Below are 24644 nucleotides of genomic sequence, written 5' to 3' on the forward strand. Positions count from 1 at the left end.
GCATTCTGAAAACCGCAGACACCAAAGCGTGTTCCATTTCAATTACCCCAGAAATGAGGTAATATATTTGCATTTTGCATGGGAGTAGAAAGATCGGATTGATGTCCCATTCGCCAAGACGCATTTATGTGGCCTAATGTAAATGGAACAGTTTTAACAAATCAGATAGCTATCGGATCAAAGAAAACACATGAAGTGACCAGGTGTAAAAAGGCCCATACAGTCACCATAGTCTTCTCAGTAGCATGAGCCATTCTGGCCATTTTCCTCTGATGTCTTTCATCAACGGTCCATTATGTATAAACTTTAGGTCTGTTGTGTCTGAAAAGCCTACAGGATCAGCAGTTTCTCAAATAATCATCATACATCATCAACCAGGTCATGGTCAAAGTACCTGTGATCACATTCCCCCTCTTCCTGATGTTTGATGTGAAAATGAACTGAAACTCAAGCTAAAATCTCCACATTTTCTGCATCGCTTTGCTGCCACATGATCGGATGATTGGACAATTACACGAATCAGCGGGTAATAACTGTTCCTTATAAGGTGAACAGACTATAACTTAGCTCACTAAATACTGTGGATCAAACTGCAAAAGCCTTTTAGTATGAAAGTGCAAATAAATACACGGATGATAAACTTGTAACCCAAAATTCAATTAAGAAGTTGCTTGTATTAAAGCAAGTATCTCATAGACGAACCAAGTCCATTTATAGAAACGGTCAATAGATTCCATCCTGAATTATTTCCTTAACATCATTTCACTGCTTGTCGCTTTACCAAATTGATCGTTTTCCCCGCTCATGATGATAACGAACATCCTGGCTGTTAATCTGTCGAACACACCGCATCCTGTTTGTCAGTGCACGCAGCCATTATAGAATGATCTGGAACCTGCTACCATTGTGACTAATCCTATTAACTCACTGGTCTTATAGGAAACCTGGCTCTTGGGTTTCTTGTTTTCTGTTTTCAGTACCAGTAAACGCCTCACATTTGCACTTTTGCAAAATGTTATGTAAAACCATATGCAAATTTTATTTCTCTCCACATTGTGCAATAGTGTTGGTGGATTGTGATGAAGTACTCTTAAGACATGCTTTCTAGTTTCATACCCTGAACTATAATAACTGATTTTATGCTAGCAGGTTAAAACAGTTAAAGACCTCTACTTTCCATCTGCTGCTCCTTCTGCACCATAAGAAAGACCGTAGTGTCGTTTACACCCTGAGAAAATGTCAGTCAGTGATTCGAACTTTTGAACTTCGAATGCATTTTTTTTTAGACAATCTTTAATATTGCCTTTCAGTGGTTATGGCTTATTTCTTTTCCCATCAAACTCTTCACTTTATCCCTAAAAAGCTCATCTGCTTTTAGCTAAGAAAGCAGGGATAACTGTGGAATGAACTGCTCTCTTTATTTACAGTTGAAATAAGGAGTCTTATATTTTTCTTTTTATGTTTTTAATCAACAATATTATATTAGTGTCCGTACTTCTATTAGCATTACTTACTATTAATTCCACTTCCACTAGTTATTCGTCACCATTCCCATAGTTAAAACTGGCAAACGGCGTCTCACTTGTGAATTATGATGATTATTTCTAATTATTTCTGAAAGATAAGCAGTACTGTAATATAAAATAGTTTTAGTGAGGGCTGCTTAGTGAGCAGATTATTTCTGAAGTAGAGGTTGTTGACCTGCCAGTGATCCCATTGCAGGATAGATCTTCTTTGTGTTGGCTGGAGAGGAGCTGTATGGCTGCCGGCCCACAATCGGCCATGCCAAGAGAGGGCAGAGGCTGTTTTTAGCATTAGGAGGGGTATAAAGGCACTCTCTGTGCACTTGTGCGGGAAAGAGCAGACAGCCTGAGGTCGAGGACACATCCTGTTGCGGTGGGACAGAGAGTTGTGTCTGTGTGTCACAAACACGACTCGCACACCTACACAACCCAGTTCATTCATCTCGTTTTTATATGTATTTTTGAATCCCTTCATTCTCATGCCTACACAACACACATTGTGTGTGTGTGTATGTAAGCGTGTGTGTTTGTGTGTGTATATGTGTTTGTGTGTTTGTGTGTTTGTGTGAGTGTTTGTGTGTGAATGTCAAGTCAAGTCAAGAAGCTTTTATTGTCGTGTTTGTGTGTGTGTATGTGTTTGTGTGTGTGTATGTGTTTGTGTGTGTGTGTGTGTATGTGTTTGTGTGTGTGTATGTGTTTGTGTGTATGTGTTTGTGTTTGTGTGTGTGCGTATGTGTGTGCATGTGTGTGTGTTTGTGTGTATGTGTGTGTGTCCATTTGTCACCCATCACTGGAGTTTTCCCATCAGAGATGTAACCTGCACTAACCGACCCTCAGCACACTCGACTCAGAGATGTGGAGAAGTAAAAGTCACTGTTGTTCTGCTTGCCCTCATGTTTCACTTCTGTTTGTCTTTCCTTTATCATAAATATGAAATATAAAAAAATTTGTACACCACAGTGCCGGACAAAAAGTGTCGCTATGACAGCAGCTTGGACAGATGTGCTGATCATGAGTTTATTTTATCATGCTTGTTTTACTATGGTATCGGTATTGTTTTACACATTCACCGTGTCCAAGTTACTGAAAAGAATTTGTTAGAAAATAAAACGAAGTGGGCGAAGATCTTATTGAAGAAGGAGTTTATTCAAGCGTAGAGTGACAAAAGACATGAAGTACTTTGGGTTCATCGGAGTCAAGAAGAACACAGGACAAATCCTGTTCACGCATTTTATACTGTTTTTCCTCTTTGTACTTTAAATGTGTTATTGAGCTTAAGAACTGAGTGTCTCCCAAATGGCTGGGTCACACTTTGTCGTCTAGCCGGATGTCTTTAAATGTTCATCACGGTCACGTACCCTTTGTTTAGTGACGGTCCTTGATGTCCTGCTGCCGCTACCATACTAACAATAAATGAAGGTTATTCATTTAGAGCTCTAAACATATTACCTTATGATACTTAAGCATTTTTAGGAACGAGCTCTTTCTGAAAATTCTAAAAAAAAAAAAAAAAAAAAATGCCATCACGTACATGATTCTCTTTTCAGTGAGGAGATAATTGTTTAATATTTTTTGGAAGGAGTCTCCAGTTTCAGAGCAAATACAGAACATTTAAAATGTAACTGGAAGGTTTGCTGTTAATAACATCAGCAGTGTGCTGTGGTATACTGTAAGAGGAATGAAACAGGTTCTAGGTAACTGTCACTCTTCACCTCAGGCAGCATTACACCACCACTTTGTTGACTTTTATCCCTATAATGTTTTTATTTACTAATGAATGTCTGACCTAAATTAAAGTGCAGGCTGCATTTAAACAGGAATATTTCTGAGATAAAGTGCATTAATAGGTCTTTTACCATAAAAGTTAACAAGACTCGAGCAAGATTTGTTGCTATGTTTATTCAAATGAGATTATTTTTTTACCATCTTTAAGAAATGACGTTCAAGAAATGATGTTTCTGATTTTCTGATGATTATTATAATGTAACTTTTGCCGTACAAAGGAAATCACTGTGCTTCCAGATTGTGTGTATTTTAAATTTAAGAACTATTGTGGTATCTAGCAAAATTTCTCACACACTCACACAAAATTTCTCAGTTGCGTAGCAACAGTGTGGTCTCCATATTTCCTCTTATGTCAAAAACTATTACACATACACACACACACACACACACACACACACACACACTAATCCCCACAGTTTAATTCTTCAGTTCTTCAGAGTTGTGGAACTTTTACACTGAATCATGAATCATTTTTGTAGCTGTGGTACAGTTTCACACGTCTAGTGAAGAAAAAAAAGGCTTTGTATGGACACACACTGAAGTAAACCAGGCTGTGATTCATAGCCTGTTTGTAATGCCTAGGCACTTTTACATCATTGCAGAATCTGTATGTGGTTATATAACTTTCCACACTTCACATCATAATTGCACTTAAGAGCTGCGATGGCAATCTTTGGCTTTAAGCTTTTATGGGTGTGTGTGTTTTTTTTTTATATATATATATATAATATATAACAGGTTGGTGTGACTTGCATATATTGTTCTGACCTTAGTACCATGTGCTGGATTACTGCATTTATGTGTTGATTTGCTTTGGGTTCCTGTAATAAATGCTGTATCATTTGGTTTGTTTCTTGGTAGGTGACCAGGCCAAGAATTTTTTCCTGCAGTCAGGTTTACCTGCCCCTGTTCTGGCCCAGATATGGTACGAGTTGTGCTGCGATCTCTTCAGACGACTTGGATAGCCATTATCTCAATGCAGTCATTGAATTCCTGTCATATGTAACCTAAATTTGGCCTGAAATATTTACTTAACTCCTTCTGTTGGGTAAATGGTCTGTACAAAACAATCCGTTTTTGTTATGACACAAACTTTGACAGTTTATTAATAGAGATTGCGCATCTTCAGCTTCATTACTTATTATTTTTTGCTAAATGAATATTAAAAGCAGCCATAAGCCAGTTTTTCTAAACACTGTTCTGTACGTCAGGGCTCTGGCCGATATGAACAACGATGGCAAGATGGATATGCACGAGTTCTCAATCGCCATGAAGCTAATCAAGCTGAAGCTGCAGGGCCACCCGCTGCCCCCGACCTTGCCCCCTTCCATGAAGCAGCCGCCTCTCTCTTTACCTCCTCCAGCTCCTTTTGGTAACAGCGTGCTAATGAAATGAGTCATTAGCATCTTAACAGATGAATAATTTAGCTTAATGACTTGTGATACTCTATGCATGATTTATATGTGGTGCAGTATAAAAATGGTCTTGCCTTTGACATGTAGCTCATTTTCCTGGCTATATATAGTTCCTTGTGTGGTTTATAGTTGATAAGAGGAATGTTTTAATGGAGTTTGGCTATTATTTTAGGGCAAGGTAACTGGGCAGATGTTTTAAAAAGTGATGCTAGTACCTGTAATAGTAAAATAAAGTTATATGAAAGATATGAAAACTCTTGAGCCATATATAGTTTGAATAGAAAGACTGGGATTAGTTGTGGAGAAAATAAAGGCTCTTTTGAAATTACCGTGCCATTGCTAATCAGTTGTCATTTTGTAGGGATAATAACTGTAAATCTTGTGAGCTGAGACTTGTCTATGGACTTCTTCTGTTCTTAGGAATGCCCACTATGGGCCCCATGACGGGTTTACCAGCAGTGCCACCCATGCCTCTCCCACCTCTTCCTCCTGGGGTACCCGGGATGGGCATGTCACCCCCATTAGTGTCGTCTGTGACTCCTCCTTTACCTCCTATGGCCAACGGTGCCCCTTCTATGATGCAGCCCATTTCAGGCTTTTCACACCCAGGTCAGAGGCAGTTGTGGAAAACTCTTCCAGTTGCCATAGATTGCTATCTAGTCCACTGCACACTTATTTATTATCAGCAATATTGAATTTTTTTGATGATGTATTTTACTTCTGATTTTGTTTCTTTTTTCAGGCACAGCTGTAAACAAAAGCTCTTCTTTCAACCGCTCCAGTGCCAAACTTCAAAAAGGCCAGTCCTTTGAGATACCCAGGTGAGACTCCAGGCAAACATATAGACTTCGACTCATAAACATCCTCTGAATCCTCTGGCTTGTGTTTTCAGTGCTCCTGCGGCCCCTGTACCCATCGATTGGGCCGTGCCCCAGTCATCACGTCTAAAGTATCGCCAACTCTTCAACAGCCATGACAAGATGATGAGCGGCCATCTTACGGGTACCGCACGCCTAGCGCTTTTGCTTTATTTAATTTTCCTTGTGTCATTTCGGTAGTTGACTTACCTGTGTGGTCAGCTGTGTGTAGTGTAACTTACCTGCTCCGGTTCCCTTCTGATGAGTCATCGAATTAAGCAGGAACTTGAAGACACTAGAGTCAGTATTGTCAGGCTCTTGTTTCATCTCTCTCTTTCTTTCTCTCTCTCTGTCTCTCTCTCTCTCTCTCTCTCTCTCTCTTTCTCTCTCTCTCCTTGTCTCTCTCTCTCTCTCTTTCTCTCTCTCTCTTTCTCTCTCTCTCTCTCTCTCTCTCTCTCTCTCTCCTTGTCTCTCTTGTTTCATCTCTCTCTCTCTCTCTCTCTCTCTCTCTCTCTCTCTCTCTCTCTCTCTCCTTGTCTCTCTCTCTCTCTCTCCTGGTCTCTCTCTCTCTCCCTCTCTCTCTCTCTCTCTCTCTCTCTCTCTCTCTCTCTCCCTCTCTCTCTCTCCCTCTCCCTCTCCCTCTCTCTCTCTCTATCTGCTTCTCAGGACCACAGGCTAGAACCATTCTCATGCAGTCCAGTCTACCCCAGGCCCAGCTGGCTACTATTTGGTGAGGGGGAAATACAGCATTTCTCTTTGTTTCTCAGAAATATGTGAAGAATCATATACAGAGTAAACCTCCATTATATTACACATTTACATTTCTGGCATTTAGCAGACATTATAATGTCATTTGATCGCACGTTCCTGCTGACTTTATGAATCGTTACACTGATCTACATTAAATTAGTATTTAAGAACATGAAACTGCTTGAAGTTCTGTGGGGGTCAGAATGTCTGCTCTTAGATCATTTAGTTACAAAGCCAAGGTGAAGGGCGCCTCGTCTGTGTCCTTCTCTCCATCATCACTCCCCTCTTTTTTTTTGTCACAGGGTCATTAGTATCAGCATAAGCAATCAAACGTTACCCAGAGTCCTCAGATTATAACCAGTGAAAGAACAGCAGTTGTTTTGTTTGTGTGTTTTCATATGCTGCTATGTATACATATGATTTTATACATACTGAGGCTTTAAAACAAAAAGCACTATGTTTATACATTAGCTTATGATCCTTTTTAACACTTCATATCGTACCCTGACCGTGTGATTGCTGTAGGAACTTATCAGACATCGATCAGGACGGAAAGCTCACAGCTGAAGAGTTTATTTTGGCCATGCACTTGATTGACATGGCCATGTCTGGTCTGCCTCTCCCACCTCTGCTGCCACCTGATTTTCTTCCCCCAACGTTCAGGTCTGCGTCACTACTTGAGTTAAGCACAACATTCGACATGTATATAACAAAATAAGTCTGATGCATGTTTGCAAAATTAAAGCCTTTTTCAATATGTTTTCCTTTCCACAAACATTATGGTTATTGTGTTCTCTGCTGTAGATTATACAAAGCTATAAAGAAGGTCATTGTTTGTATGGATGTATGATGGTGGTGGTGTTATTTTAATTTGTTTGGGTGTGTGTAGGAGGGTTCGTTCTGGAAGTGGTGTCGGTATTACCAGCATACACCCTACAGATCAGAGAGTCCAGGAGGAGTCTGCAGACGAAGAAGAGAAAGAGCCGGATAAAAAACTACCAGGTCATCACCTGTCCTATCAAGCACATGTCTTATGTGGCCTGTTGCATATTAATTTAGAGCATAACATTATCATGATAATATGAGGGGAAAGGGGTGGGGTTTGGATGACCGAAGATGACGTATGCACTTACCCATCGCTTTCTTCTATACAGTCACCTTTGAGGACAAGAAGCGGGAGAACTTTGAGAGGGGCAACCTGGAGCTGGAAAAGCGACGACAGGCTCTGCTGGAACAGCAGCGTAAAGAGCAGGAGCGTCTGGCGGCTCTCGAGCGAGAAGAGCAGGAGCGGAAGGAGCGAGAACGGCAGGAACAGGAGCGGCGTCGACAACAGGAGCTCGAGAAGCAGCTCGAAAAGCAGCGAGAGCTGGAGAGACAGCGAGAAGAGGAGCGGCGCAAGGAGATCGAGAGGAGAGAGGTGAGCTGTGTACTACAGTTACAGTAGTTTTCTGCTGTTCAGTTTGTCTGGTATTATTTCTCTTGGTAGTTCAATGAAATAATCAGATAGTTAATCTTCAAGAATCAGTACGTATAAATATTCTGGTAATGTTTCTTGGTCCTTGTTTGGACTGATTAAGCCAAAAATCAGCATAACTTACTAAAACAGTAGATGAATCAATAACAAATTGCATATTCATCCTTCCTTAGAAAGTGTAATCACATCCCAGAAAGAATGAATCACACAGTTGTAATTGTGTTTTGAGTAAACTGGTTATCTGTTCTGTTCCCAGAACAGTGGAAACGAGTCACTTCATGTCTGTGGTATTCATACAGACAATAGAGATGCAGTTGATAAACATTAGGTTACAAAAACATTGCCAAGCTTCATATCATGAGTGCAGTAAACTGTCTTTAAACGTGTAGGCCGCCAAGAGGGAACTGGAGCGTCAGCGGCAGCTGGAGTGGGAGAGGAACCGCAGACAGGAGCTACTGATCCAGAGAAACCGGGAACAGGAGAACATTGTCCTGCTCAAAGCACGGAAGAAAACCCTGGAGTTCGAACTGGAGGCTTTGGTAATGACAAAACCTTGCATGCACACATCTGTAGTTTATTTTAAAGGTGTGTGCACAGATTATTTGACTCTTATCTTATTCTTTTGAAGGTTTGGATCAGAGGGAATGTATAAATGAGCATGTATTCATTTTTTATTCGCTCTCTCACTTCTCTCTTTCTCTTTCTCCCCAGAATGATAAGAAGTCTCAGCTGGAAGGAAAGCTGCATGATCTCCGTTTCCGTCTGTCCACGCAGAGGCAGGAGATTGAGAGCACTAATAAGACACGGGAGCTCCGTATCGCTGAGATCACCACACTGCAGCAGCAGCTACAGGTACCTCACTCCACCCAGGCTTAAAGCTTACTTTACACACTACAGTGCAGGCATTCACCATGGTGTTGTTTTTACCAATTTTGGTTTTAGTTTTGTGTCGTTTAGTAATGCAACTTTTATGTATTTTTATGTTTTTCTCTCATGCTGCCAGACTGAGGCTTCAGAATTTCGATCCTATTGATTTCGCTTTTCTGTGTGCTGGTTATACTCCTTCCTCAACTACTCTCATTCAAATATTTATATTTTCTTCTCTATTTTTCCCTTTTCCTTTTTTTTCCCCTTTCCGCCGTGTCCTCCTCGTCTTTTGTGTAGGAGTCACAGCAATTGCTGGGAAGGCTGATTCCTGATAAACAATGTCTGAATGATCAACTGAAGCAGGTGCAGCAAAACAGCCTACATAGTAAGATCATTTTATTTCTCTTAACGTCTCGAAGCCGTGTGTATCTACTAAAAAGTTTCAAGTTAGTAACTTGATGTCTGACCAAACTTGAATATGGCAAGCGACGATAGTAAAACTGTAAAAAGCTTGACGGCAGAAGTCCAGTAGATTTATTCGTAGTAATAATGTACGTGGGTGTTTTTAGGGGACTCGCTGTCCAATCTGCAGAAGGCCGTGGAGACGAAGGAAGCGACCAGGCAGCAACTCCGTGAGCAGCTGGAAGCCGTGGAGAAAGAGACGCGCTCAAAACTGCTGGAGATAGATGCATTCAACTCACAGCTGAAGGTACATAATACACACACATTTACATACATGTACAGATAAACACTTGAAACATTTTCTTTCATTTGTACTTTCACGTGCGTGTGCGTGCGTGTGCGTGCGTGTGTTGGAGAGACTATTAGACTATCCTTGCAGGATTTCAGACATCTTTTACTAGTTTATTAGAAAGGTCTAATATTCAGCTCAGACATGTATAGAATTTCTCAAGGCAAAGTTCAGACTGCGTTTACACTGGAAGGTGACAAGTGGTTTGTTTGTTTGTTTGTTTGTTTTTTTGCAGATATTTAGTAGTTCTGTATAAGTGCTCATTTTGATGTTTGAATAAACTTATAGTAACCAAATCTTTTCTAATCATATATCATTTTGCTTAAACTATGCTGTATATTTGTATTTTGGAAGACATGAATAAAGGGCTGCAGTAGGACTAAAAGTTCTGATATCTGCCCAGGCCAAGTCTTTTACTGTAGACCTTTTGTATTATTGCTATAGTTTATTGCATAAAATTAAAAATCTCTGTCTGATTTTTGTTACCTTTTGCTGACCTCAATAGAGAACGAACAATTCCTTTTTGTCACTTCCTAGTGTGAACTTAGGGTAGGAAAGTTTCAGGTAAGGTTGAAAAACTGCGTACTCCTCTTACTTTATTTCACTGTTGCTCATTCTTTCTTGCTTCTTGGTCATCATCTTGATCATCATCCTCCTCATTCTACGCCCATCCTGGCCTTATGCCACCCACACTTACCCTGACTCCCCCTCATTGTCCTGACATGGTGGTACAGTCCTTGGGCCTGTTTTATCAGGTCCACACTGTCCGGATAGAGCGTCTTCAATTGGAGCTACTTCTTCAGGAGCAGAGAGGGCGACAGGTAGACAACCAGAATCGCTGCTATCCCATCCCCAAAAACTACCATCACCAAACTCTGCCCCAATCTCACCCCTTACTCACCGCACTGTGCTATCAGCTGCCCGGTACAGAACGGGTTGCAGTGCTGCATCGTCTCAGCATTTCTTGCTCTGAGCCCTAATAAGCTAGTAATTTCACTGATCATCGGTGAAATTGAAAGCCCACAGTGCACACTAACCCGAAACACACCAGATCAGCACATTCGGAGTGTCTCAGAGTCGCTTAATATTAGATTAAAAATGAGTAGAGACCAAAGCAGCTCAGAGGTTTAGCAATTTTGCATCGAAATTTCAAATTACAGAAATGTCCTCACGTTTTGTTATTTGTGTGGCTGTATGTCAGACTGTGTCTCTACCAATCAGAGGGCTTAATGGATGAGGTGCTGACAGACTGCTCTACCTCTCTACTGAACCTGTTCCAATTGTATAAAGTTCTCCCTTTAGCAGTTAAGGTGTAGAAATATGAACAACCCCCTAATCTTTGCCTTAAACATCCCACACCTTGTTCCCCCTCTCTTGTGTCTGTCTTCTTGCACCTCCCAGTCCAAATTCCTGAAGAAAGCGCAATGCAATACAATTCACTACAAAATAGGAGGTAAAGACTTGGCTATAAAAGATATCGACCCCAACCTCACTCAAGACACAAAACTTACAACTGTACAGTTGTAATACAGCGTATGTAGGCATGTTTACTACTATATTGGGAATAAACTCTATTAGGATGTGAAATTCAAATCATTTCTTTTCTAATATGAGCAATGTGCATTTATATGAACACAAACTTAGTGCCTATTCTTTTAAACTTTCAGACAGATGCAGAGAAGTGTGAGCTAAGAGGGTTGAAGGTAGCGTCCTCTAAAATGTCCTCTGAGAATGTAGGCTGCATTTTTTTTTTTTTTTTTTAGCCCTATTAAAAACCCCTAGCCTTTAGGATGCAACTGATGCCTCATGCATGAACCTGGTTGTCACTGGATTTAGTTTTTTTTTTTTTTTGTTCCTTCATTGCCTGTTTTCAGTTATGTTGCACTGATTGCAGGGTGACTTAGAGGCCTGAACAATATCCAGCAAAGTGATATTTCCATTTTTAATTTTACAAAATATTTTTTTATTTATCACTCACAAAAATGGTCGACTAAACAACGGAGAGTTCTAAATCTAATACGTGTGAAATTAAATGCATGACTTTGTGGCACTCATGAGTTCTAACCCTTCGCTCTCGGCGGCGCAGGCTGTGTGTGAGTTTGCTTACTGTATGTGGGATTATTTAAATGAACCGTTATGCGCTACACGAGCTGTTATGTAGTGTAGTTTTAGTTTTACGGATCACGTTGTACCATGTTTCATGCTAGAGTATCTTAAAAAGGTGAAGAAGCCTAAATATGTTTTTAAATATCATTAAATAACAGTTGAAATAAATGGTCTACGACTAAGACGGTCATAACTGCTAAAACACTAGTGGCCGAGAGTAGTTTTTATAAAGGAATTGTGCAACGTGACTGAGAAAATAAGGAAACAAATGTCACCTGGTTTTGACTATGATCTGATATAATCACTCAAATGGTTAAGTGCATAACTGTGATTGGCACATGAGCAAAAAATGAGTCAAAAGAAACATGAGCTATATTCTGCTACTTGTGTATTCTTGCAGTGACAGAATCCAAGAATGAACTATAGTGTTAAAAGCACTCATACATATCAGGTAATGGGGTGTGAATAATTGAAACGGATTTGAATGACCTGTGCTTGCAGGGTCAGTTATGTTCCATTTGTTTGGTTGTGTTAGAGAGAAGAAACCTTCTATTGTCTCCTTGCACTCCAGTTTACTTGTTCTCTGTCTCTCTCTCTCTCTCTGTGTCTCTCTCTCTCTCTCTCTCTCTGTGTGTGTGTCTCTCTCTCTCTCTCTCTCTCTCTCTCTCTCTCTCTCTCTCACACACACACGTTATTATCTTATTGCAGGAGCTCAGGGAGATTCACAACAAGCAGCAGCGGCTAAAGCAAAAAGAGTTTCAGCCTCCACTAGACACCAAACCTCCAGAGCTGCAGGAGAGCAGGTTTGTGTGTGTTTCTGTGTGTTTTAATAATGCTGTGATAATAATCCTTCTCATTAGTGTACTAAAATCTACCCCCTTAGAAGTGCTTTAAGTGTTTTGCATTACACTGCATTCAGACCTGTTTGGTAACAGCAGAACCGGTCACCTCTCTTTGCTCCCCTAGACTTTTGAGCTCTAATGAAAGCGTATCTCCTGCCTGGCGGGACTCCACATTAGCGAAGGACCCTACACCGCCAGTGTCCGAGCCCTGGGTCAGCCACTTGGGAGAAGAAGAGAGCCAGAGCTCTAGAGGAGATGTGCAAGACAAATTTTCCAAGCTGTTCATGCAGCATTCAGAGCCAACCAAACAGCTAGGGCAATTACCCTGGCCCACAGGAGGTGAGGAGAACACAGCAGGGGTAGATTCTATTTTAATGATTGATTTTATTTTTTCTATGCATGGATGCATGCGGTGAATTAATAATAGGTTGGGATGGAGGAATGGACAGATTGGTTGGAAGGATTTGTGGTCAGAGGAGGACAATAAGAGGAGTAGATGAGAAATTAATCTGAAAAGCTGACTTATGTGATGGATGAGTGGAAATGAAATTCTGAAATGAGAGAGTGAAATGGGATGGATGGATGGATGGATAATTGAGTAGAATTTTGGGATGAATTAAATGTTATAGACTGAGCAGATATGCAATATGTGTACAATATGTACTTTTTTTAATTAGTAGATGAAATGTTGATTAAATTAATTGAATGTTGGTATGGACACATAGATTGATGTATTGGAGTGGACAGATTGATGGATTATGTCTATGACTTAAATGATGGGCCGTAAGTATAGGCGGAAAGGCACGATGGACAGATGGAATATTGGGATGGATAGACGGATGAAAAAAGTACATTGTTGTGATCGATGAGTGAGTGAACGAATTGATCGTAGTGAGAGATTAATGAATTAGTTATGGAATGTTGAGTACATTTTTGGGATGGATGGATGTACAGAAGGTTTGGATGAAAGCACTGTTTAAATGGATGAAATATTGGGAAGGATGGTCAGATTGATGGAATGTTGAGATGAACAGTGAGGATCAGTGTTATGTTTGGACATCCACATGAATGTAGCTCTGAAATGGACAGAGAGAATGGTGGGATGGGCAGATGGAGGGGAATATGAACGAAAGTTTGATATTAATAGACGAATGGTGGGATACATGAAAGTGGAGTGAAAGAGAAATTTTTGACACCATGTCCCTGTACATCACACGATCAGCTTTTCACTAAACGTCTTATATTGTGTGTGTGTGTGTTGGTTTTCAGATAAGGTGCCCATGTCTGGTTTTAACCAGGAGAAGGTAAGAGTGGTGTACTACAGAGCGCTTTACCCTTTTGAGGCTCGCAGTCATGATGAGATCAGCATTCAGCCTGGAGACATAGTCATGGTAAATAATCAACACAAGAAACTTGATCAATGATGCCGTGTTCTTGATCAGCTATGGCTTACTGTAATAACCCCAGCTGCTAGATCACTTTATAAGGCTATATAACTTTAAAGGAATAGTATGGTGAAATAAAATGACTTCATTGTGGATACGCATACCTGTGTTTATGGGGATTAACTTTTCACCTCTCTCTCGTATCTGTGCTCCCTCTTGAAGGTGAAAGGGGAGTGGGTAAGTATTGGTCAACTGCTCCCCTGTTCCACCATCTTTTATTTATACTCATGTCTCAACTTAAACCATCACCTTGATCTTTTTCATGAAGTAGAATTCATAACTGCTGTCCAGAGAAACAAAATTTATACAATGACATACATGAAGCTCAAAGACAATTGGGTTTTCTTTTCACTGACTATTTGACAGACTACTGTATTATATTTTAGTTATTTGTTGAATGCATGGTGGTGTAGCCATTTTTGTGTCTGTCCTCATTTTATATATATATATATTTTTTTTTTTTAGGTATTATTTTCTTGACATCATCAGGTCTATGTGTGTTATTGCATTTGCTTTTTATCCACTGCCAAAAAAAAAAGGCGAACCGTTAGGCTCGTGAGATCGAAGGAAAAATAAAATAAAGGGCAGTTGAACTAATTTAAACTTTTGTTTTGTAAATGAACATAAACATAAGAATGAACAGTCACATTTCAGTTCAACCTTGTGCTCGTTTGATTTAGGTAAAGCTGTACATTTTATTTATTTATTTTTTTAACCTGTCTGTCAGGTGGACGAATCTCAGACGGGCGAACCTGGCTGGTTAGGAGGAGAGATCAAAGGCAAGACCGGCTGGTTTCCTGCTAACTATGCAGAGAAGATTCCAGAATCCGAAGTCCCTCTCAATTTGAGAGCCAGCGCCTTCACCTCCAAGCTGAGCACACGCATCACTCCCACCCCCACTTCTACCACGCCCACGGCCATGCAGCCCATCGCCACAGAGACAGTGGTGGCGGCTCCGCCCCCTACGGCTCCAGCCGCTCCAGCTATTCCGGCTGCTCCAGCCGCTGCTTCTTCGTCTTCATCTGCTTCTAGTAACTGGGCAGATTTCAGCACAACGTGAGCTTTCACTTATGCCCACTTTAAAAAATAAAATAAAAAGTTGAATCACAATGGATTCACAACGTGTGTGATCTTGTTGTTGGTCTCACCTTGTTGTCTTATAGTTGGCCGACAAACTCGGGGGTAGAGAAGCAGGACGCTGACGGTTGGGAGGCTTGGCCAACCCAACCAACGCAGCCCTCTCTGTCTGTGCCAACTGGAGGGCAAGGCAGACAACGGTCAGCCTTCACTCCTGCCACTCTTTCTGGCTCCTCCCCCTCACCTGTGCTTGGACAGGTGGGATTTGACATTGAGCTTTTAATGTTTTTTGCTGCTTGTGCTTTATTTCATTACACAGTTTTAAACAGCATTAATTGGGAAATGGCTTTAAATCCAGATACATAAAGAGATTTTAAATATAAAAACGAACGAATATGTCGTAAAAGTGAATGAAACTAAACGACTTCTCATTAGTCACTTAACGGCTACACTAAGAGTGCTCCATCTACGTCATACTCTTCCGTGAGTCTGTGTGAGTGGAACATTGTGTTCATTTGCCTATTAAACCTCTTACTTACTCTCAGGGGGAGAAGGTGGAGGGGATGCAGGCTCAGGCTCTGTATCCGTGGCGGGCAAAGAAGGATAATCACCTGAACTTCAACAAGAGTGACGTGATCACCGTTCTGGAGCAGCAGGATATGTGGTGGTTTGGTGAAGTGCAGGGCCAGAGAGGCTGGTTCCCCAAATCTTACGTCAAACTCATTTCCGGACCCGTGCGCAAGTCCTTGAGGTGTGGGAGGGTTACACAGTTTGTGTATTTGTAATAGAAGTAGGAGTAAAATAAATACCAGAGGACCTCTGGTATGATGAACTTTATGTCCTAATGATCAGAGTGTGTTTTGTTTCAGTATTGAGTCAGGATCCTCTGATAGTCCACCCACCATGAAGAGGCCCAGTCCCACTCCAAATAAACCCATGGAGCTTGGTGAAGGTGAGGTCACACATTCACAGTGTACACAAGAAATTCACACACTCGTGTGGTAAATCTTACACTGACAGCGCTAAATACATTTCAGAACACTGAGACCTGTTACTACAGCTTGGTCAAATTCCATATCTGATCCAATACAGAACAAATAGGGAAGTGAAATCTCTCGTCTCAGTGGTGTTCTCTCGGTATTACCCAAGGTGGATAAATCATCCATTCTTTAGCTAGCCCACTGGACAAATACATGCTCTCATGGTCTCATGTTTTGTTTGGCAGTTTGCTCTGTTTGTCTTGGCACCAGGGCTAATGATTTCTGAGTAACTTATGAAGTTTAATGATTCAAGTGCACACATACATTTTTTTATGTGTATCCTCAGAGTACATAGCAATGTACACATATGAAAGCAGCGAGCAGGGCGATCTGACCTTCCAGCAGGGTGATGTCATCACAGTGCTGAAGAAAGAGGGGGATTGGTGGACGGGAACAGTAGGAGGCAAGACGGGAGTTTTCCCCTCCAATTACGTCAAGCCCAAGGACTCTGAGGTTAGACTGCTGCTCTCCACAAGACTTTATTAAATACTGTAGCACATCACTGTTCAGTCAATAGTAGGGCTGAAACGATTCCTCGAGTAAGTCAATTACAAAAATTTATCGAGGCAAATTCCTCTGCCTCGAAGCCTCTTTTAATTCATTTTAAAGCTCACATCACGTTCTTGTGCAATTATTTTGTGTGTGTGTCTGTCTGTGTGTCTGTCTGTGTGTGACAACGCGCTTACGTCTAAGCGGAAGGAGACGCAAGGAGTTAGCGGTCTGTTGATTTGAGGGCGAGTGCTAGTGCAGGCTGCAAAACGGAAGGGCGCGATAACAATGTCAATGAGCAAAGAGAAGAAACAATCAGAAGAAAACGACAGAAAATGTCCAAAGCTTGGGACACCATCAGAGCGTCTGTTTTCTGCAGCAGAATACATTGCTTCAAAGCGCAGGGCAAGCCTCAGTTCTGAGCATGTTGATATGTTTACCTTTCTTCATTGCAATCACATGCTCCTTTAAAGACTTTTAAAGCACACACACGTTGAGAAAGAGAGAGACTTTTACATTCTGATTAATAAATATATGTCCTGTCCATGTTTTTTGCCTCTTAAATACCACAAAGCATTCCAAAAAGACAGTAAAGGCTTATGGTTTTAAAAGTAAAATTTTAAAAGTTTCATGACTTAAAGGCAGTATTTTTGTATTATTATTATTATTATTATTATTATTATTATTATTATTTTAATGTATGCCTTAGTAAGTAATTTGAAAGTAATTAATTTTTTTATTTTTGCATCTCAGAAAAGGGATTTATTCCCAGAATGTTTGGCACTTTAAATGTACTTAATTCTTCTCGGTCAACTTTTTGTCACAGTACAAGTACAGACAGAGAAACAATGGGTAATATCTAAATGTTTATTTTTGATAGAAAATATCGTTGTATGCATTGCATACTATACATTTAAAAAATAAAAAGTTCATTTTTCTAAAAAAAGGAAACCAATTAGTTGTTCATTTTTTTTTATTTTCTCTTGTATATTTAATATGTCTCTTTAATTAAGCAAAAATACATTTTATAAGATTAATCAATTCAATGTTTGGTAGAATACTCGATTACTAAAATATTCGATAGCTACAGCTACTATATACAACTGTTAGTTCTGGTCCACTAATATGGACTAGAGGCATGGAAATGTTACTACAGTAGAGTTAACTACATCATCAGCAGACTTTTGCAATATTGTTGAATTCAACCTTTAAGAAATGCTGTTATGGGAAAATATCACCTTTTGGCTTGGTAGAAAACTCAGATTCACCTCCGGCTGCATCGCACCAATCCGTCTTTGATTATTTTTCTAGAGCAGCACTTCACATATCATTTTCCATATACAGTTTCGTCACACTCAGGTTATTAAAGTCACGACTCTTCTTCTTCAGGGCCTGGGGCCTGCTGGGAAATCCGGAAGTTTGGGAAAGAAACCAGGTGAGTGTTCTACAGGTGGGCGCTAATAAATTAGTGGACGTGCTTTAATTTTTTTTTATTCAGTTGTTTTATCACCAGGTTGTATTTTTTCTGAATGCTATTTTTAGCTATTTAAGCTAATGAAATTGTCTTCTTTTCTGCAGAGATTGCTCAGGTGATTGCCCCCTATACTGCCACTGGGTTAGAGCAGCTGACTCTAGCCCCTGGCCAGCTCATCCTCATCCGCAAGAAGAACCCCGGGGGCTGGTGGGAGGGAGAACTACAGGTCTGGAAATAAATAAATAAATACATACATATATACACACACAACAAGCTATCTGTAGTTCCATTTCTCTGCTCTCTGTTTTTGTGAACTTTTTGTTGGTTTGAATATAGCAGTTGTTTAATGTAGGTAAAGAAAAAAAAAATTAGACTGTATCAACCATATTTAGGAAAAGGTTTAGAACATCGTTTGCTATTTAATGTTTTTATTTAATGTCATATAAAATTGGCATATCCTAATGACATAAAGAGTGAACCTATTTAATTAATTAACTATCTATTTATTTGTTTATTTATTTATTTATTTTGGCTATCTAGTTTACTTTTTTCTCATTAGCAGGCTTATTATTCTAGTTGTAATGCCTAGTTAATTATTATTTCAGGTAGTACGGTTATTATGAGGACTTATAACCGTACTACCTGATGACTTACACCATCTTTTGCATAAAATTGAACACCGCCGGCACACAGCAATACGATTCATTGCTACAAACTCACAAGCGGATAAATATTGTTCTTTATATATAATGCAGTGTGAACACGCATTCAATGTCTGTGTTTTTTTTATTCAAACTGAGAGTCTGAATAGTGACTCATCTGAGACTTTTGGACTTTTTTTTTCCAACATTAACGGTTGATGAATCATGTGAACGTTGAGTAAGCACACTTAAATAGAGGTTTCATTTTCCCTGTAGTCTTTTTATTTCTGACGGTAAACCTCTCATTTGTTTGTACAGACATCTAGACAAAGACGATCGGCCTAAAACCTGGTCAAATTTAAAAACAGCTTGAAATCAGTGTTCATTTTTCACAACAGTACATGTTGAGGTATTAACCCGGATTTATTCGTAGGTAAAAGCAAACTTTAATGGATAAGAATTCAGAAAGAAATGCAACACCGCTTTGTTCCTTTAAATAAAGCCTGACTGTTGTGTATGACCGTCTTAGAATTGATTTAAAATTGATGCCATGGATTTGTTTCTCTTTTAAAACTAGGCCAGAGGAAAGAAGCGTCAGATTGGCTGGTTCCCAGCGAATTATGTGAAACTCTTAAGCCCAAGCACCAGTAAAACCACACCCACTGAGCCAACTCCACCCAAACTGCCTACACCCAATGCAGGTACATACATCACTCACTTTTACTTATTAGTGGTCCAGATATAGAAGGTGCTGGAACCCTACTGCTTTTGTTCCTATACACTTTTGTTTTCTGCATTTGGACAAATAATCAGACATCTTTGTGGTTTTACCGCAGCGGAAAAACGATTCTCATCTCAGCCTACTGTTAAACCTCCCACCTCTCTGTGGCCTGTAATTCTGTACCTTAAAAACACTTAATTTTCAGTCAGCACTCATTAGTGTCATGTAGATATGTGGGTTTGTGTAAGATTTGTGACTTGGGAAGTCAGTGGGGAAATGAATCTTTGAATCCTGTCTAAGGCCCATGACTAATTTTTGGTGAAATACTTTAGTTACTGTACATTTCAGAAGTGACCATAAATAAGATGAGATGTTTGGGTTATATTTTTCATGCTCTTTACATTGTGTGTTATTTGTGTGTTCAGTGTGCCAGGTGATCGGTATGTACGACTACACGGCTCAGAACGATGACGAGTTACCCTTCGGGAAGGGACAGATCATCAACGTGCTGAGCAGGGAGGATCCTGATTGGTGGAAAGGCGAGCTGAACGGTTCCGTAGGCCTTTTCCCCTCTAACTACGTCAAACTGACCACCGACACAGACCCCAGCCAGCAATGTGAGTATGAATCAATGCTCATTCTCTTTGTTTTCTCCTTATTTTTCTGTTTTTTTCTTACTCTTTCTAGTTATCAATGGCTTTGTTCTCGCAGCAGGGCGAATCGGTTTAATGTTTAAATACACGTGACCAAATTAGATACGTTTGTTCCAAGTGTAGTCTCTTTTGCTCACATATCCATACTGACAGATATACATGAGCTGATTAATCTAGAGCAGACAAAAGTTAGTTGGCTAGATGGGAGAATGAGGATTACGTTCAGTTATGGTACAGAAAGTATTCAGTGCACAAGCAGTGAAAACATTTTATGCAAATATTCAAGGTCATGCAAAGCGCAAGGCCAGTTTTGGTCCCTCCAGACTCCGGTACTCCCGTAGTGACGGTTTTCCTTCATGTTGTTGCTGATGTGCCCTTCAAAATTATTGGCACCTTTCTTAAAAGTGAGCCAAAACGATGATTTAAAATAAACACCACACAACGTAAGTTAAGTTTTCCACTCACACAATAGCAGAGAATATTTCATTGGAACCCTTTTTTTTTTTTTTTTTTTTTTTTTTTTAATGTTAATTACAGGATGTATTCTCAAAAATGTGTCAAAAGTTTTGACACCTGAAGTATTTTAGGTAAATACAAAAACAAATGATGCCCAGGAACATGTCATTTCCTTTAAAACCATGTTATGTGTCCCTGGGGCTGCACATATCACTTTAATAAAACCCCTTTTTACATGAGAGGGAAAAAAACTTCTATCACAAAAGAGACCGATGGCTGTTGACCTAGACATAGAAGTTAATGAAGATTTTATTAATGGATATTTTCTCTGGGTCTGTTGGGAATTTGTCTGGAGTTGGACCCTCGAGAACACTGAGCCACCAGTTAGTGAAGACGATGGTCAAGGAAGCAAAAAAGATCCGTTTTTGTATTATTATTTTTGTGGATTTAATAATCACCTGTTGAACACTTTCATAACAACTATTTTGTAAATGTTTGTAAATGTTGCAGGCGAGAACTTTCTGGTGGCGTCTCATATAATGTGTCTGAACATCAACAAGAATCATGAGAACTACAATTAGTTGGCCGTGTGACCAGAATTTAATTTTTAATCCTGCACTCCAACCTACATTTATAAGGGGTGCCAACAATTCTGTAGGGCACTGTATTTATTGTTATACCTTCATTAACGTTAAGACGCACTGCACACCATATCACAGGGGAGAATCTGTCTTAAAAATAAAATACAGCGACTCAGAACGCAATAAAATGTTTTCTGCGCCAAATTTGCAGCTTTAAGCTCTCTGTATGAACACAGCCATTATCTCTCTGTCACACTCTGTCCCTCAAAAACTTATACACACTAATTCTATCTATCCTGCCCACTGTAAACACTGACAACTTATTACTTGGGGCATTTTGGTGATGTTTGAAATGTAAACGGTGATTTTAAAGAAGAAATAAACGAGTAGTCAATTCATTTGAATGATCCAGTTCTACCAAAGGAAGTAGGACCTAAAACCTCTTTAAGGAATGTTCTTTATATAATCCCTAACATTATGCTTTAATAGCTTTTAGGTATTAATCAGACCCAACCTGATCCGTGTCTGATCCCGTTCCCCGACCACACTAACGCTCTCCTTCACTTCTGTCTCCTGCATCTCCTCACTTCCATGTCGTTTAGTGTAACAGTGCAGTATCTCTTTGTCTCTCTGTCTCTCTTTAAGTCTTCACGCCTGCATGTTGTGTCGTCTTGTAAGACCTCCTGTTTTCATTCTTAGTCTTCCAAGCTTGTACTGTTTGCACATTGTGGGTATATTTTCATTCTTTTATTTATTTCTTTATTTTATTTTGTTTTCTTTTTCTTTTTTTTTCTTTTTTTTACTCCGTTTTTTTGCTTATGTGCTGTGTTTTCCTCTTTCTAGGACTCTTATGTTGCCCATTTCCCACTCAGCCTTGAAAGTCCTCAAAGCGACCCACTATCCCCTATACACTGCCCAGCGGGATGATGGGAGATGGACCCCCCCCACATTGGTCATGTGACTGCCCCTCTCAGCTGGCTTTGTGGCCAGAAGAAACGAATCCCGAATACTGCAGAAAGAACAATTGTTAAGCTCAGTATTCAGAAACATAGATACACGCTAAAGAGAACAATAATGCCAAGCAGCATCCTCTGCGTTTAAAAAAAAATGTTTAAAAAAAAAAAGAAACATTTTCTTTAACACTGAATAAATTAACAACATTGAATTCTTTATGGACTTATAACCATATGTTTGGTTGCTGGATAGTGGGTCCTTTTGTGGCTTTCTGTGATCTTATTCTGTAGCTTTGCTAACGCAATTAAAATCACAACCATTTGGCGTAAGGCTCTTCCCATCATTCGATGTTAAACTCCGTCCACTCACTTGCCTAACAGTTGCCTTCTTGCTCCATCCAAGCCCCACCCCGTGACCTCTCAGTGGACCCACAGCACCACAGAAAGACCCACTATTCATGTCCGATGACCTGGTGAACATATACGTATATGTGTCATAACTGGCCTGTATCTTATCATACCTGTCATACAAACTCAAGTGGGTTTACGACACTGCGTTTTGTTTTTTTTTTTTGTTTGTTTGTTTTATTCCTTCGTGGTTTTTTTTTTTTATTTTTACTTATAGTAAATATGTATTTCTTTGTGAAAAGATTCACTGTTTGATCAAAGTGAGTAAAAATTTTAATAAAACACAACAGAACCTGGATCCTGGTCATGAAGATGGATCTCATGGTCGTTGTGTGTATTATTAATAAAATACATAGGTGCTGTCAGTGATTTTGATGGGCAGGATGGGACTTCTCCATTCATCCAATCGCATAAGTCCGTGTCGTCATATGTTCACACCCAAACATGGGATGAGCAGGTCTTGTTTGCGTGCATGTTTGTTCATTTTTTCTAGTGTGTGTGTTCACTATTTTGTTTGGTTCATTCATTTCACGGTGTTTGTGTGACAGGGTTGATAAAAACGGTGTTACAAACCAAATACTGCACAACTGCCACTTAGGGAGAACGGTACAGAAAATGGTAGTGTATACGTTACACACACACACGCGCACACACACGCACACACTTTATGTTAGATATGTAAAGACTGCAGTCTCCCACTGATGCATCAACATGTTCATTTCTTGTATAATTGTTTCGCAGTGTAGATCGAATAGTTTTGTATCTATAATTTCCTCTATGTTTATATACACTTGATTTTTTGAAATTATTTTTGGATCAAGGTCAGATCCTAGAGGTCAGGATGGAGAGTGTGTGAAGTTGCTTAAACAGCTACGTTCTATTTTTATAACAATCAGAAACTGTAATCCGTAACATTTTAAAGTGCGCAGGTTAGAACGTGTGCTTTCCCTTTTTAAATAAAAAGCTAGCTTGAAATGATGATATTGTGTCACCAGACATTCTTAAGAAGTTTGAACCCGACCACTATATAAAAAAAAAAATAAAAAGTAAACGAATAACGATAACGTCGAAATATAACACGTACTTACTAACCACAAATGGTAATGAATTAAAAATGTTTACATCTGATTTAAAAAAAAAAAAAAAGAGTATAATGGTAAGAGCGAGTCTTTAGGCTTGTAAACCGTTGTCTGTTTCCTGCTTGTTGAGAAAGGCATGACGTTAATTTATGCTTAAACTTTATTGTACTGGTTGTACCATATCAACTATGATTTTCTTGCTTGTTTTATATCACAAAACAGTATTGTAATATCTTCTAAAGTAAATGAACCGACAAGTTCATTTCTGTTATCAGCCGTAACGGGATGATGTTCTATTTTCCGCACATCTAATGTTTTTTTTCTTGTTTTTTTTCCTTCAGTGTAAAAGTATTAAAGTTTGCTGCTTATTACAGACACTTTGGACCGTCCGTCATGTCCTTAATCACGATTTAACTCAAAACGTTTTTTGTCTTGTTCTGTTATGAGGTTTTTTTTTTGGTACACCTGAACAGACTTGGACTCTGGAAGCACAACAGGCTTCTCATTCGTTTCCACTGTCCTCATTTCTACTCCACATGTACACGAAATCCATTACAGTTTTTATTTTCTGCTCTGGTTTTCGTCACAGATCCCAAACAGTCGCAATTGGTTATTTTATGAAACAAGTAATTAAAATGAATGTACAACTGAAAATCATATCTGATCCTTAGCTTTAATAAAAGTGGCATGTTATGTTTATAGAAAATAACGTGTAACCATTAAAGAACTCCATGGCAATGGTGAACTTGTGTGCTTTCTTTATTCTCCTTTAACTGAACTATGGTGTGTGTGTGTGTACTGTATGTGTGTGTGTGTATGTTCTCAACATATACTCTATTGTGTAGATCTCTATTAATTGTGATGTAAGCACTTATTTTGTATTTCACCTTTAAAACATGTTATAATGCATGTACAGTGTTGCTGTATTATTAAGAACAATGATGAATGATGCACTGAATATGAATGGGAGTAACAAGCGAAAGCTAAACCTTGGTTTAATGTAGGTTTTAACATGTAAGTTTTCAGTACAATACACCGAGGAGATGAGAGTAGTGACCTTTACCCTGTCTGCAGGGTGTGCTGACCTCCACCTGCTGGATATGTTGACCCCAATGGAGAGGAAAAGGCAAGGCTACATCCACGAGCTCATCGTCACAGAGGAGAACTATGTCAACGACCTGCAGCTGGTCACTGAGGTAAGATCAGTAACGGCGCTGTGGGGCGCGTGCAGCATTCTGATGCGGAAAGTTGCACCAG

At 39.6% G+C, this 24644-nt stretch overlaps 2 protein-coding genes across 3 annotated transcripts in view; one reads left to right on the top strand and one right to left on the bottom strand.

Annotated features, from left to right (window-relative positions):
• cbr1 (carbonyl reductase 1) overlaps positions 1 to 24644 on the bottom strand; it is a 72851-nt gene that overhangs the window by 31560 nt on the left and 16647 nt on the right. The window lies entirely within an intron of this gene.
• itsn1 (intersectin 1 (SH3 domain protein)) overlaps positions 1 to 24644 on the top strand; it is a 47435-nt gene that overhangs the window by 12600 nt on the left and 10191 nt on the right. Inside the window, exons 4-29 of one of the 2 annotated variants that reach the window (XM_060859908.1) lie at positions 4170 to 4233; positions 4520 to 4680; positions 5144 to 5332; positions 5466 to 5544; positions 5616 to 5725; positions 6247 to 6310; positions 6856 to 7011; positions 7220 to 7332; positions 7485 to 7747; positions 8194 to 8343; positions 8516 to 8656; positions 8969 to 9056; positions 9241 to 9380; positions 12237 to 12331; positions 12495 to 12709; positions 13640 to 13761; positions 14543 to 14871; positions 14979 to 15150; positions 15438 to 15643; positions 15762 to 15844; positions 16219 to 16385; positions 17811 to 17856; positions 18000 to 18121; positions 19114 to 19237; positions 19683 to 19874; positions 24462 to 24583. In XM_060859908.1, the coding sequence (XP_060715891.1) occupies positions 4170 to 4233; positions 4520 to 4680; positions 5144 to 5332; positions 5466 to 5544; positions 5616 to 5725; positions 6247 to 6310; positions 6856 to 7011; positions 7220 to 7332; positions 7485 to 7747; positions 8194 to 8343; positions 8516 to 8656; positions 8969 to 9056; positions 9241 to 9380; positions 12237 to 12331; positions 12495 to 12709; positions 13640 to 13761; positions 14543 to 14871; positions 14979 to 15150; positions 15438 to 15643; positions 15762 to 15844; positions 16219 to 16385; positions 17811 to 17856; positions 18000 to 18121; positions 19114 to 19237; positions 19683 to 19874; positions 24462 to 24583 (3713 nt within the window). The remainder of the gene's footprint in view (positions 1 to 4169; positions 4234 to 4519; positions 4681 to 5143; positions 5333 to 5465; positions 5545 to 5615; positions 5726 to 6246; positions 6311 to 6855; positions 7012 to 7219; positions 7333 to 7484; positions 7748 to 8193; positions 8344 to 8515; positions 8657 to 8968; positions 9057 to 9240; positions 9381 to 12236; positions 12332 to 12494; positions 12710 to 13639; positions 13762 to 14542; positions 14872 to 14978; positions 15151 to 15437; positions 15644 to 15761; positions 15845 to 16218; positions 16386 to 17810; positions 17857 to 17999; positions 18122 to 19113; positions 19238 to 19682; positions 19875 to 24461; positions 24584 to 24644) is intronic. The other variant, XM_060859909.1, reaches the window with a different exon arrangement.

Source organism: Tachysurus vachellii, chromosome 24 (genome assembly GCF_030014155.1).
Source record: "Tachysurus vachellii isolate PV-2020 chromosome 24, HZAU_Pvac_v1, whole genome shotgun sequence".
In the NCBI taxonomy this organism is placed as follows: Eukaryota; Metazoa; Chordata; class Actinopteri; order Siluriformes; family Bagridae; genus Tachysurus; species Tachysurus vachellii.